The 15,284-nt window shown below is 38.7% G+C and overlaps 1 protein-coding gene across 9 annotated transcripts in view; it reads left to right on the top strand.

Annotated features, from left to right (window-relative positions):
- Positions 1-15,284, top strand: part of COBL (cordon-bleu WH2 repeat protein) — a 158,176-nt gene that overhangs the window by 117,443 nt on the left and 25,449 nt on the right. For all 9 annotated transcript variants that reach the window (XM_085052221.1, XM_085052222.1, XM_085052228.1 and 6 more), the window contains one exon: positions 14,579-14,891. In XM_085052221.1, the coding sequence (XP_084908347.1) occupies positions 14,579-14,891 (313 nt within the window). The remainder of the gene's footprint in view (positions 1-14,578; positions 14,892-15,284) is intronic.

The raw sequence follows: 15,284 nt of genomic DNA, 5'->3' as shown, positions 1-15,284 counted from the left end.
GTTTACACACTTCTTATTCATAAGATTCTGCTACAGCAGCTCTGTGGCTAGAGAAGTCCACTGTTAAAATTCATAAGAAGTTGACAAAACAAAAAGTGACATAATTAATTCTTTGTTTATCCAAAAGCGCTTATAGGTAATAAATAATGATTTTTGCTGAGGTGGATAAGGGGAAAGGTGATCTTGTATATTTCTCTGCAAGAATCCCCTGCTTTATTCCTTTTTTTTTTTTTTTTTGCATATTCTTCTGTAGTGCTCTGGCTCCAAGAGGTAAATGACTATTGAAAGCATCAAGCCCAAAGAAAGAATTAATGACTCTAGAAGCTGGAAACATACTGAATAGGTATCAACTACTGAGTCCTTTATATTCCTTGAATGTACTTTGAACATGAAAGATTTTTTTTTTTCTGTTCACTTCTAATAAGAAAATTGTAAATTTGGGTCACCAGATCTGCTTCATTTTCCCATGGCTTGAGAAAGTTCTAAAGAAGGAGACTGAGTCCTGGGCACAGCCAACACTGGTTGGAAAGTGGGGGTGTTTTATATTCCCTTCCATTCCTTTACACTGTGCTGCCTGCCTGTATTGGAAATAAAAGTTGTGATTTTGCAGACTTTGAGCCAGAATTCAGTCTGACTGTAAGGGACTACAATCACTTTGAATAATTGAAGAAAATATTTTCTGGTTACATAAGTATGGGACTGGGCCCCAGTGAATCAAATAGTCCTTCTAGCCTTATTTCCTGGTATTTAGATTTTTAACTGGATACTTACCTATTTCATGTAGTGTGGAATAAACCCGAGCTTCACATTTCCCATCCTGACTAAATGTCAAGACATTTCTCTTCTAATTCCCTTGCAGACCAGCTTTGCAATCCAAGTGGTCTGTGGATAAACTGTAAATATTTCTTCCAAGTGAAACCAAATTCCCCATTTTCCTCTTCATTGGTCAAAACAAGAGCAGTTTTAACTACAGGAGCTGTACCTTTAATAACTGAGTGGCATCTTAGACATCCTGTGCTGCCCTTGAGTGGTGGAATGTGAGGAAGTTGTCACACCCATACACACAGAACGACTTACACTTTATCAGTAACAGGCAGGACTAAACATCTGTGTTCAACCAAATACGTGCATGTGGTGCAAGTGTGTGTGTGACAACTTTCACCCTGGGTGTGAATTTGAAGTTGTGCCAGGTTTACACATGAGGTATGGGCCAAACCAAACTGGAAGGTTGGTATTTGAAGTGGCATTTGTAGTGCAAGATCCTACTGATTCAAATGCAGGCAATGCTCAGGGAGCTACAGTAAACAAACCTGAAAATTTTTCTCTGTTCCAGGTAGGTGATGATGTTCATGCCAAAATGCTTTTCCATCCTTGGAGATGCTTGTACTCAGCTTTTCCATTTACCACTTCTAAGTCAGTAAACACTGACTAAAATGCCTGCCTACTTTCTTCTAAGAAATTGAAAATTCTGGCCATGCACATTCACTTCTGGGTTCTTGGGTATGAGGGAGCAAAAGGCTGAGCGCAGAGACAGTGTCTCTTTTGTCAGCTCCTTTTGTGGATTCCATAATTGGTTCCTGGCATGGATAAAAAAATTACTTTCTAACCTACTGTACCATAAGCAAAGGTGGAATGTAATGGAGGACAAAGACCTAAAACAAAAGAAGATGGAGGAAAGAATGAGAAAGGAGGACTATGAGAGACAAATACTATTTTTTCTTTTAAGACTGTGGTGATTAAAAGGTGAAAATAAAGTTGCCAAATATATGGTACCCTCCCATAAACAGTGAAAGAGTGGTGGAGGATTATCTGCTTACTTGTTAGAGCAAACAAAACAACTAATTTTTCACTTCAAGCATTTAATAAAAATTATTATTGATTTCTTATTTTTAAAACATGTAGGAAAGCATTTTTCTTTTTTCTTCTGTATTTGCTTTGTTTCCTCAATTTTTTCACTCGACAAGAAGATAAAAACTAAAAGGGAAATATTTTTATAGTTTGTAAAATTATAAAACTTAATGGAGATGTAGTTTCAACATTTTTTTCTAAATTAAATGGAAACATGAAACAGCTCTATTTTTAAGGCGTGTCTATGGATGACACCGTCAAGACTTGAATGAATATACTTCTTAAAACATAAAAATTATGATGAATTATATCAGAATTATAAAGACTGTAAGAAAAAATAATTACTGGCTTTAAGTTCAAGATAAGAGCTTTGTGTACTTAGCTGTTGCTTGTAAGAGATAGCATTGGTATTTTGGTTTTGTTCTGAAACCCTTTCTGGGTACTACCAGTCTCAGATGTGTTAAATCAATGCTTAGGAGTGACACAATTATTCTTTACCAAGTAAAACTCATGCCACTGTTCTCCTCAAAAATAAGAATTTTTTCCCAGAAGAGATTTATTTCAATTAAACACAATGTATGCAAATATTGTATTGACTATTTATGGTTTAAAACTGTATTTTTTCACTTCTAAAACCCTTCTCTGGTTGCCTTCAGAAAATTGAATCAATATGCTGATTAACTGACCAGTCAGTTAAAGAAACTTGGAGGTTTAAGTGTCCAAGTCTTGGAAATGTAAACATTTGGTTTAAAAAAAAAAAAAAAAAAAAAAAGCATGCATATACTGTAATTTGCTTGTTTGCTCCACTCCCTTGTGGACATGCCCAGCTTCCTCTGTACCTGGCAGCTTTCCTGTTCTGTATTCATCATGCTAATCAATGGGATTCAGATGTTCCTGAAATAAAATCATTTGTCTTCAGTCTGCTCTTACAAAGGACACAGATTGTACTAAAAAGGCTTTTCTTCACTTTCAGAGTACATTAAATACATGCCACTGTTCATAATGCAAGGCTTTGGCAATGTATCGATTGCATTCTTTTACACAGAAAATCCTTGCACAGGGAAACTCCTTGCGGTTTTTTCCACAGTCTTAAATTAGTGCCTGTGAGAAAATTAGCAGGCTGAAAGTAATTGAGACAGAAGTCTTTAAACTTGCATGCTGTAATGGGAAGAGTAATAACAAACCACCAGCTTGATTCTGTGCTGGTTTGATAGGGGCTGCTCTGAGGTGAGTGGAGAGTTTTATAATGCCATGATGAAATTATGAGCAATCACAAGAATTAAGGTAATGTTTGAGTATTACTGTACAAACTGTACTGTACAAAGTGGAACAGTGGCCAGTCACACCTGCTAAAAATTTTTCCAGACACAATCCTTGGGTAATGGTTTTAGGAAAGAAAAAACAAACTGGTTCTTTGTAGTTTAAACAAGAAGGTGCCTTTTTTTTTAAATTGACTTTTTGGTTTTTTAATTAGAGATAAGAACAGGAAAGAGAGAGAATAATAATTAATAAAAAAGGGAGAAAATAGATGGACATGGAAATCACAGGAACTTGAGGTTTTTGCTTTTCAAAATGAAAATGGGTGTTAGGATTTGAGAATTTATCTCTTTTTTATTGTTTTGTTTTGTTTTCTTATTTTCTTCCCCCAGATCCCATCAAGTAGTTCCTATTCCTTAAGCATTTCTTTTGAACTTTCATATTAATGACTGAGTTCTCTGATATCTAAATCCCATGATGCTTGGGGTTGAAGTTTATTGTTCATAGCATCCTTCGCTCAGTATCCCTGGTAGACAATAGGGAATGGGCTTTTATGTCAACACATATATGAAGAAAGTCTCTGTGCTCTGTCCTTCTACCTCTTTATTAAAATTTTGTAGCTGAACTTCAGACTTACCCTTCCTGACTCATTCAGGAGAAGCTGGTAGCCAGTTTAGAAGTTACTGGAGGGTTTCATAGACAAACTTAAAACCTACGATGGGGTGACCTTCTCAGCCTAATTTGAGGAGGGTCTGAGGCTAAAAAGAAAGAAGCTCAAAGACATTTCCAAATTTCTCCTTTTTATGCTGATCCTCTTTAAGCCTATTAACTCAGGTGAAAAATTCCCCAAACTAGCTTGGCTGTTTTGAGGGTATGATCATAGCAAACCTTCAAATTCTAGAAATGGCCCTGCTCCAGCAAAGCACTTAAGCATGCTTAATCAGGTACCCCATTATACAGCATGCACATTATTATTGAATGAACTGTGTAAATGAAAGCCTTAAAATGCTTCACATGAATAAAAATGCAGACAAATTTTCCCTGTGGGGATTCATCCCATGCAGGAGATATCTGCAGCTTTGCATTTTAATCAGTGAACGGTCTGATCCTGCTGCCATTGAAGTCAGGGGCAAAACCTAACTGCTGCAGTGGAAGCAGGATCTGATACTAACAGCATGTAATATGAAAGGGGAAAATTTATTCCAAGTGGGTGTTCAGATGATGACCCATTTCTTGCATCAGGCTATTGTTCACCAGAGCACCAGAGATGGCACTGCCATTAACATTTTACTATCCACAAATCAGTACGAAGCGTAACATCCAGTTACCACTCTTGTATGTTTGCATTTCTTCAAGTTAATAGGGAAAGAGAGCCCCAGGGCAAAGCATGATTGATGAGATAATTGACTTCACAAGAGGACTGTGGAAGAGCAGGCCAAATTCCGCTCTGACTTAAGTATTTCTATCTCTGCTTATGTCTGAAATAATCTGATGAAGTCCATCTGCTGTCAGAGAGGAGTGGTAGCATGAGGGCAGTGCTCTTCTGTGAGCACTTTGTTCTCTACTTGTCCAATATTCCACTTCTTACTAGGCTCCCACAGAGAGCTTCAGTGTGCACTGCTGAAAAAGATAACTTCATGGGTAAAGCATGGAGTTCATAGAATCAAGAAACCATAAAATGGTTTGGATTGGAAGGGATCTTAAAGATCATCTGTAGTCTAACACCCCTGCCATGGGCAGGGATACATTCCATGAGACAAGGTTGCTCAAAGTGCCATCCAATCTGACATTGAATGCTTCCAGGGATGGGCCATCCATAACTTCTCTGGGCAACCTGTTGCAACGTCAAAATGAAGAATTTCTTCCTAATGTCTAATCTAAACCTATCCTCTTCCAGTATAAAGTCATTCCTCTTTGTCCTATTACTACATGCCCTTGTAAAAAGTCCCTCTCTAGCTCTCTTGTAAAGCCCTTTTCCAAGGAGCTGAAAGGTGCTATGAAGTCTCCCCAGAGCCTTCTCTGCTCCAGGCTGAACAAACTCAGCTCTTTCAGCCTGTCACTTCAGAGAAGTGCTCCAGCCATCTCATCATCTTCATGTCCCTCCTCTGGACTCATGATACCCTCCCTGCATTTGGTTCTTGTCCCATGCTGTGGTTGCTTGGCTATGTCTGTGTCACTGAAAAAGAATTCTGTCTCTTTCTGTGATTCCATGGAACAAATTGCCCTTAGTGGGCCTCTGCAGCATGTGTGTGCCTGTTTCCTGCTACCATAGACCCAGGGGTGCCTGGTGCTGGTTTAGGTGGTCAGTGTGACTGGCATGCACTCTCCTGGCCTCACTGCTCCTGCTTTGTCCTCATCCCAGCATGGAGTCTGGTCTTCAGGGGCCCAGGAAAAGTCATTTGAAAATGTACGATGCCAGTGCAGAGGGTATCACACAAGAACTTCAGAGAGATACTTTGTGTACTCCAACCCTCAGTTTTCTTCCCTGCAAGACTAATTTTTTCTTTGCTGGGCAGTTTCAGAAGGCAGACCGTTTTAGTGACAAGAAGTGTTCACATACTCAAAGCAGTGTCTCACCAGGTATATACTTTTATTGACACAACTGGATGTCTTACAGCTCTGGGAAATATGATAGCAGAGTAATCCAGTGTGTATGTGCAGTAAAATGTGTAATAACTAAATTTGGAAAAGAAACATGCTAGGTTAAAATATTTCTGGAAATATAATTGCCAAAGTAAACGACCAGCCCAAGTTTATTGAAAAGCCTCTTGGAGAAGGAAGCAGGTGTTCCACTGCTCAGGAGGAACTGACTCCAAGAGGAGTCAGTTAATGTACATCAAAAGAGGTCAGAGTAGAGCTTTGTGTCTTTATACTATGGAGGTGTATGAAAATGTTTTCATATCTAAATTTGGAGCTAGCTGTTGAAAATCTATGTAGGTATTTACATTATTGGTGGTTTGGCTGAAGTATGTTTTGGCCAATTAAATGGAGTTGGTTTTGCTATTTTAATTGTAAGTTAGAGAGGTGGTTTGTTCACGAAACAATTTTCTCAGGGCTCTGTCTGACTTCAGATTATACTGTAGGTACTGTCCTATAAAAAGATAGAAAGGGATGTAAGGGAAAATGATGGATGCACTGAGGGGGGAATTGGAGGGTTTTGCAAGAGTGATGAAATCCCATTTTTTTAACCATCGCTCCAGGCTGAAGTTCACTATTAGCGTTTGGTATTAAGCAAAACCAGTGTTTGTTGCCATTAATTCCTAGGAAGTCTGCATTGATAGGAATGTTTTTTTCTCATTTGTGCAGCAGTTCTTAGTAGAGGTGCTTCTGTGTCCAAGACAAGTATACTTTGTCCCCAAAAACAGAAAGCAACTGTTCAAAGCTTTTTATTTGTATGCGTGTAATACCTAATGGTTTCAGTAATAGATTATTACAGATTAACCTGATTCTCTTCCACCCTTCCTAACTTTTAAATCACTTTTAATTAGAAATAAATAGACAATTGTGAGCAGAGTGGTATCTCTGTACTATGGAAAGAGCTCTTGAATCCCACAAGGGTGCCTGTACATACGTGTATGTGTTCTTGGTTTAGGTTTGGGGTTTTGTGTCTCTTTGCTGAGTTTGCTGGCAGCCAATTCCTGGGGAAGAAAAGGATAATTACAATGCAAAAGTGTTTTATGTTTTTCTCCTGTGGATTATGCTATAAATACGAAACTGCAGTAGAGATTATATGAAATTGTTAACAAACTAAGGAAGAGAATGAATTGATGCAGAGTGCACAAGGGAAAAAAGATGGCAAAGTTTAAAAAGAAAAGTTGAGCAAAATGCGTTTTTTTCTTTGGTCTTAAAAATCACCTAATAAAACATTGTTTTATTGCATAGGTGCACTAATCATTTCTGGTTTTAATCGTTAAGCTGCATATGCTTTTCAAGCAACTTTATAGAGTGTGTTCTCTTAGGTGGGTCATGAAAATCACCTTCACAGTCCATTTGTTTAGATGCTGCAGTGTGCTTGAATGGAAGCCGACTGCCTCTGAAAAAGATGTGGATTGCCCAAATCTATCACTTAAGACTAGTAATTCCCAGCAAAATATGGAGAGTGGGTTATTTCTTCACCAGGCTCATTATATTGGGCAGTCTCTGGTTTGAGATCTAGGTTTTGCTGTCCGGCAAACTCCCCCAAAGTGCCCTGTTATTTAACACAGCACGTTACCAAGTGTTACACATGGTGATTTATGAAGTGCAAGTTTCAAGTTATCTATAATTGCTCTTAAATATATTTCTGTGTTATCTTCCTCCTCTAACCTACACTGTCTGTTTGTTGGCAGTCATTCTGAACTGTGCAGATTAGGCACCCTGCCCCTCTCCTCACCGAAAGTAAGAGACCCTCTAGAGCACTGAAATCACCTTGTGAATCATTCTAGTTTGCTGTTAACCTCAGATAGTGAACATCAGGAACTGTTGTGAAACTCTCCCCATCATACTTCATTGTGTATAAAAGGAAATGAACAATTCACAGTACTGATTCATTTTCTAGAATCGGTCCTTCCCAAAGCCAAGTCACAATGTTCACCATTTAATCAAGGAAAGATCTACTTAGACACATGATCCTTTTCTGTCAAAGAGCATTTTACTCTTTATGTCACTTTTATGACATCTGATCCCTTTGAATAAGGAAGGCTAGTTACCAGCTATAATGTAGAGTTGTCAGAGAGTCCAAACAAGGCTTTTATAAAAGCAAGGAGCTAGTGGGTTCAAGAGGGTGCCAAAAAGGAGAGGATGAAAAGCAATTCAGCAGTGGTAGCAGCATTCTAGGTCAAATGGGCTTTGCAGAGGTCAGAGAGTCTTTTTCAGTCACTGAAGAAAGGATTGTGGGAAAGAAATAGGAATAATAAAGTCCAATATGTTAATTTTCCCTTGTCTGAAAATCTGTGCTGCGTTAGTTTAGAAATTTTTCTTTGCTTGTTTGGCAGGTGGTAAAAATAAAGGTCTGAAATGGGAGAGGGTAGCAGACATTGACTTGCAGCGGTAGTTTCCTCTGAGTCTTTCTAGAGCCAGAAGACATTTTAGGTAGTGTTGTTTTGAGAGAGAGAGAGAGAGACTTCACAATCATTTTCAGAATATATTTGAAAGGCAAATCAAACATTAGTGCGCAGATCTTCACAGCTGCTTGTACATGGAAAAAACAATGGAGGGACTGAAACACTCTTCAGTTCTCATTCCCTGGCTTGATCCTATCTTGTATTGCCTTTGGTGTAGGAGACTTCATTGCCAAAAAAGCTTTTGTGAAAGTTACAATACTTTTCTGTTGTGATATCAACTAACAACAAAGTTTAACCTCAAGGGAAGTGCTTAACTACCTCAAATTCATAAGGCAGGTTATATGAGTCCACATTGCCTTTATTTTTTAACAATAGGAGAGTAGACCTAGGTAGCTAAGTTAACTGTCATTAGTTTGGGATTGACTATGGAAGTGCTAAAGATTCACAGGGTGTAATTAATAACACTCCATTGGTACCTTCTGATGATGTGTCTGGTGAGACATGTCCTTTGTGAGTCTTTTAATTTTTGTTATTGGCTAGCATGTAAAGGAATGGATTTACTTCTGTTTGCAGTGAGAATGACTTCAATTAAAGAGCCTATTGGAAAACATGAGGATGGAGCATAAGACTAGGAAGGAGACTGAAAATATCTCATTATGTGAGACTGGAAGTTGCATGCAGGGCTGTGTGAGTCAGCAACGTGCCCTTACACTGATGAAGCACTAACCACAGGCTGGGTTGCACTAGCAAGAGCACAGCCAGCAGATCACAGGAAATGATTATTCCCCTTTACTTGGCTGCCACAAAGCCACATGTGAGTCCATTGTCCAAAAGTGAGTCCAGTTTTGAGCTCTGTGTAAAAAGATACTGACGCACCAGAGCAGAGGCAACAGTCTGGTAGGAAGCATCAAATATGTACATGAATGTGCTGAGGCAACAGTGTTTGTTCAGCCTTCCTCTGCAGAAGGGAAGAGTAAGGAGAATTTGAATGCTGTCTTGCATCTAAAGGAAAAGGAAAGACTGAGACAGACTCTTCTCTGAGATTCGCTGCAAAAAGATAAGACTGCAACAGTGACAAGTTGCAGCTAGAAATTTTTTAGTTTGACATTAAAATAATGTTCTTAAGTGGGAGAAGCATTAGACGTTGCCCAGGGAATGATTCATGTTTTTTTCCAGAGAGGCTGTTGGGTCTTCATGCTTGGAGATTTTCAAAGCTAAGCTGTTCAAGGCCCTGAGCTACTTTGTAAAAGCTGGAAGATAGCCTTGCTTTGAGGAGGACATTGAACTAAGTGACCTCCAGAGGTTCTTTCCAAATGAAACTGCTCTGTGATTCTGTGACCTAAATAAGCTGAGCCAACATTAAGCTGCTCTACATCCTCATTTTGGAGGAGGGCTGGAGCTGCAGAACATGGTACCTCAGCTCAGTATTTCCTGGCCTCTTTTTCAGTTTCTGCAAGGCAATTCCAGGAGCTAGGAGAGGAGTACTTCGGAATTGATCCACTCCCCCTCTTCTCTCATACTGCTGTTAATGTATAACAGTGGTCATTTGTTTTCTCTTTTTTCATTTTCTATAAAAGAAGAAAGTGTGCATGTAGGCTCAAGTATTCTAAGAAAGATGCTGAATCAAAATAAGTTTAATTATGATAGGGAGAAGACCACCCATTATGTCTAGTGCTTTATCTGCTCACTGAGTGGTCTCTAACACTTACCTCTACATGCAGGTTTTGATCCATGTACAAAATGAGTAAAATGTGACAAGAACACATTGTACCTATGTGAAAACTCTTTAAGATAATCCTGTGATCTCATAAGCTCTGTATATAATTGCCATAACTAATGTTTTCTTTTCCCATTTCTTCCATCAGCCTTCTTCCAAGTGTATGAAAAAAATGCAGTTTTTTAATGCTGGTCTTTTGTGATGGTCTTAGCTTTTTCCTGCCAGCACAAATAATTAGGGCAGTGTTTCATTTTCCTGCTACAAGTTTTAAGTACTGTCAGTGAAAGAATTATGTTCTAATTTGGGGATCATTATAAGAATTAATATTCTTTAACATCATGAAGTTTGTAGGTTTTTTTATAGCTTAATTATAATAGACCACTTGAACTACAGCAAAGCAGTTTTAGTCCATGAAAAGAAAGTTTTTTGGCAGTGGAACAAATGATGAAAGAAATTGTAAAACAATTACCAACCTCTTAGCAAGTGTCAGATGAGTTAGAGAAACTCTGCATCCCTAAAAGGATTGTGAGGTTCAGGTTACTCATCATGTAGGGGTTGAATCAACAGTTACATCTTCCTGAACAGTTAGGATTTACACCCTGTGTAAATCAGAGGGAGTGATGACTTGGGCTTTGGTGACTGATTTTGTAAATCCAGATGGGATAGGCATCTTTTGAGTGCTTATGTCTGATTCTAATCTCATTCAAATTCAATGGTGGTTATTTTCATAGTAGTAATCGAAGTGAGTATTTTACCCGTGGTAGTCTTCATATATTGAATTAAATCTTCATTTCTGAAGGTGCTGATTCACATTTAAACCAGGTGAGGTTTATCTGTCTTCCCATCATTGGCATTCTGTATGAGTAATGTGTACATATATGAGATATCAAACTGCATGAGTGCAGATATGACTCCTCTAAACTCGGAGTTCAGTGTTTTCCTAATTACTTACAGGCTATTGAGATTAAAGCAACAAGATCTCTTTTGTGTTAAACAAGAAGCTCACATTCTTTACTCATGAGCTACTCTCCTCTTTCCCCCTTGATGATCATGGGCAACATTCTTGCAAACAGACGTCCCAGTCCATCCCCCTCTGCAAGAAAGCCTTTGTAACTTGTGGTTGACCTAATTGTGCAGCGACAGCACTGCTGCTGCGGATCTGGGGGGATCCCTGGTACGGCACTCATGTGGGCTTAGCAATGTCTGCAGCCTGGAGCAGGACATAGGTAAGCAGCAATGCAAGGCTTTGAAGGACTCTCTCCAGTTTCACATGGGGGTGAGGTGTCCCACGGAAATTTTAGAATAGCTTGGAGACTGTGGACTGACCTCTACATGCTTTTCAATATCACACCCCACCTGATGCCAGAGAATAGGGTCATGTTACTTGAAAAAACAATCTTGGCATTGTTATATATTTGAAAACTCAGTCTTCTCTATCGAAGTGTTTCAACAATATGTTATCTGTGGCAGTTGTTATTCGTGTGTTCAATCCTGAAGTACTTGTTGAATATTCTTTCTTAATCAGCATATGTCTGCATGAGATCCTGAGGATCAGAGCCTGAATTTGTCTTAGTGTTATGACAGAGAAAATAGAAGAAAATGTTGAGATTTTTCTTTATTTAACCCACAAAAAACCAGATAAGCACCATCATTGTGGTCACACTGTGTTAGTGTGGGATGGTCTTCTGCATGTGCATCCCCTTAGAGAACAAAAATGCACAATTGCAAGGCAGAATCGCATCCACTACTAAATGTTACCCTGATCTCCATGTAGAATTAGAAAGTTTCATAAAGTATTTTCTGACTCCTGAAGACAAGACCACTTAGTAATGTTGAGGTAGGCTTTTTTCATGTCATATATCATTAACCAGTAATGCCCATCCCATCTTCAGTTTGCACCAGTGAAGACTTAATCAAGCATGTAGGAGAAAGAATAAGACTAAGAACTTAATCCATCCAAGAATGGCTCAAATTTGAAAAAGGGGTGTTTTAGCGCCTCTCTTAGCTGAAACAAGGCTGTTAACATGACACAGAACCATCACAGTCATGTTTTATATGTGTGCTTTCACGTTCAGACAAGTAGTAGTGGCAATCAAAATGGTTTGTCTTAGCCAGTAACTCTGTGCGGTATCATGCGTTAAAAATTCATGAATCTTCGTGGTGAAGATAAAAGATAGGGAAGCACTTTTTCAAACTGATAGGCTTGAAGGAAGGGGGACATTTTGGTTTTGCTTGAGCACTGGAAATTTAATCATTGAGCAGAAAGATGTCTATTTGTATTTCCATGCTTCAGGATAAAACTGCTGTTGAATGAGGAGGTTCTTATTCTGGACTGGCTGATTCAGCTGCCAAGATCCAGATGAAATAGGCATCAACTCACCCATGGACTCTGATAATAAGAGATTAGTTCTCATTTTGTCTGTCAACATGTGGGAACAGTGGGCTGGGGAAGGGGATCCTGCTGCAGAGCAGGGAGAGACTTGAGTGTGGTTATTACTGCGATAGGCAAGTAGGGCTCTGTGACCAAAAGGACCTAAATCCCTGAGCAGAAAGGTGCACGAAATACTTGCAGGCAGGCAAGAGGAGGATGAGGAAAGGAGAGAGACAGCGAGGAAGGAAAAGGCTGCCCTCCTCATGTCAGGATCTGGGTTGTAAATTGCTGTGCCAGCTGTAGGTTGGAGGTCATTTATGGCATCCATGTGACAATAGATTTGTCACAAGAAGTCTCTTTGCATCAAAGTGTATATACTGCATTGTGCATTACTTCAAAACCTTCCCATGTGCTTTCACTCTTCAACTTCCACTCTTTAAATTGATTTCTTTATCCTACTTTGTCCTGGTTTTAACATATTGTAGCTTTTACTAATGTTTATTACTGGGCATTTTTCATTTGTAAAAGCCAAGAAGCCATATACTCCTACCTGTTTGTTCACTGTCTATTTCTGTGGGATTTTATTATTTGATGTTCAATGTCAAATTATTCACATTTATCCTTCATGTTAGTGTTTTCCTAACTGTAGTTCTGTCATAAGTATACTCAAATCCATTCAGTGGCACATACTTAGTTCCTGTAATTGCCATTTTTAAATGGAACAATCTCTGAGGCTATATCCAGAATCTAGAACTAATGTTACAGAAAATAAGGTCAAAGAAATCAAATAACATTGCTTCCAAAGTTGCAATAGAGTCTTTGGATCATCTTCCATCATTAATATCAATGCTTGACAGCACTTAAAAGTTTAATCGTGATTTGTAACCCTCTGAATTTTATTGCTTCTGCTGTCGGAAATCAATTTCAGTACTTAATGGCATCTTGTAACCTCAGTCAAGGAGAATGTTGGCTTGATTTTTATTCTAGTTTTACTCGAAGCTTCACTGCTAAGCTATACCCTGAAAAAATTATTTCTGTGACATTCTTTGACAAAGTTATTTTCAGTTCTCTGACTTGAAGAAAATAATTTTGTGTATACAACATAATTCAGAAGTATTTCTCTCCGTTGGTCCTTTATATTGAGCTTTAGCTCCATGTGTGCTTCAAAAGTTGTCGATTCTGAGCCTAAAATACAGTGAAGTGTATGTTTAATCTTAGTCACACTTGCAGACCTGGGACTTCTCTTGTAATTAACATCCACCACAAGTGTCTGGAAGATCAGACCATAAACTATTGTTTAATCTTCCTTTTGCTTACTGAGGTTCAAGAAGAGAATGGAGCACACTTATAATTCCAAATTAAACATTTAGATTAGTCTTTATTGATTCCTTTTGATCAGGAGAAGTGTGTTTGGGCTTGATTCTGTGTTTCGTCACTCAGTAATTTTAGTCATTGAAATTATTGACCTGGTTGGGAGTTCTCCTTTAATGGCATAATTGCAGGATGGAGTTGAGTACCTTTCTTAAGGGAAATTAAAACTCTATTTTAACCAAAAAACACAAAAGGCTGTAGCTCATAATAACCAAACTAAAACAGGGTACAAAAAATTGTACTGTGTCTAATCTCCTCTCAAAATTTGCAGCTTTTAATGGAATTAAACATGCAAAGGAAATATCCCTTGATCTCCTTTATAAATAACTAAACATCAGAAAATACATTTCTGCTTTAAGCATGGTACTGTCTACTTTTCTGTACACTTATTAGCAGATTTTATATGCTTTGAAAAATAGAAAAATGTTATTCTCTCACTTAATGCAAAATCGAAATTGAAGGGTGGTAAAATCAGTGACACGCACTGGGCCAGCAGAAGATCTAGTTTACCAATTAAGTGTCTTGACTGGGAAATGCTTCACATTTTTACCTATACATAGACTTCTTATTGGAAATGTCATCTGCTTGGCAGAATAGAAGAGAAATAATGAGATTATGTTGCTATAAGGAATAACAGGAGTGATTTCTTAAACCACGTCATTCAAACTTTAGTCTAATTCCTCAAGAAGCTGTCCCTGGAAAATTATTTCTTCAGAGAATTAAGGAAACTGATTTGCTATGAAAGTTGTGAGACCCAAACTCCACAGGACCAGCATAGCAAACCACTTCTCTAAAAGTGAAGGACATAATTTTTGCCACTTTTCAAATTATCTTTATCTTACATAGAAATACTGAGCACCCTTCCACCATTTCTAACGTATTTCATGTGGGTTTTTCCAATTACAAAGAGACAGCTCTCTGATTTATGTACTGATGACTTCCAGCTAACTTTCCTTGTTGTATTTCATTTAGAGAGCCTGCTGTCTACACGTGATAATGTTTGTGTAGCGGATGACGCGGTTCTGGAGCTATCGGAGGTGGAAGAAACAGCGTCAGAAAGCAGCTGTTTTGCATCAGAGGACACCACGGAGGACTCGGGTGTTGTGAGCTCCCCGTCTGACATTGTATCTCTGGATTCACAAAATGACAGTGTGAAGCTGAGAGACATCAAGCTGGTCAATGGCTACACGGAGCCAGCTGAGGTGGATGCCATGTGTGGCGCAGAGGTGCACCCTGTACAGAACGCCTACTGCAACCGCGTGGGACCTGACAGTGCTCCACTGAGGTAAATATTTACTTGCCACCAGCGCTTGAAAAACATCTTGCGTGTCCTCCTGGTAGGGACTCATTTAAGAAAACCAACTTATACTTTCTTCTGCTCTTTCATTAACCAGTACCAATGCCAAGTGACTCCTCCCAGTGAAAAGCTCGCTGCCAAATCCCCTCCAGCGACATACTTGTAGCAACAGGCAAAGGTCACTTTTTTGTTTGAACTTGTAGTTACATTTCTTGCAAAAGTCCGCTGCCCTCCAGAGTTGATTTCTTCAAGGAGTCTGAAATAATTTTGTTACGGTTTGGTTTATTTTGTACTTCTGATAGCACCTGAAGTGCTTAAAATGTTACCATATATTGATCCAGAAAAATGGCATGCAGGTCATATAATGGAAAATTCAAGCCA

This window comes from Lichenostomus cassidix, chromosome 2 (genome assembly GCF_008360975.1).
Source record: "Lichenostomus cassidix isolate B80296 chromosome 2, HeHo_3.0, whole genome shotgun sequence".
NCBI classification, from domain to species: domain Eukaryota; kingdom Metazoa; phylum Chordata; class Aves; order Passeriformes; family Meliphagidae; genus Lichenostomus; species Lichenostomus cassidix.
Note: the sequence above shows the minus strand (reverse complement) of the source record. Positions and strands in the feature narration are given on the sequence as shown.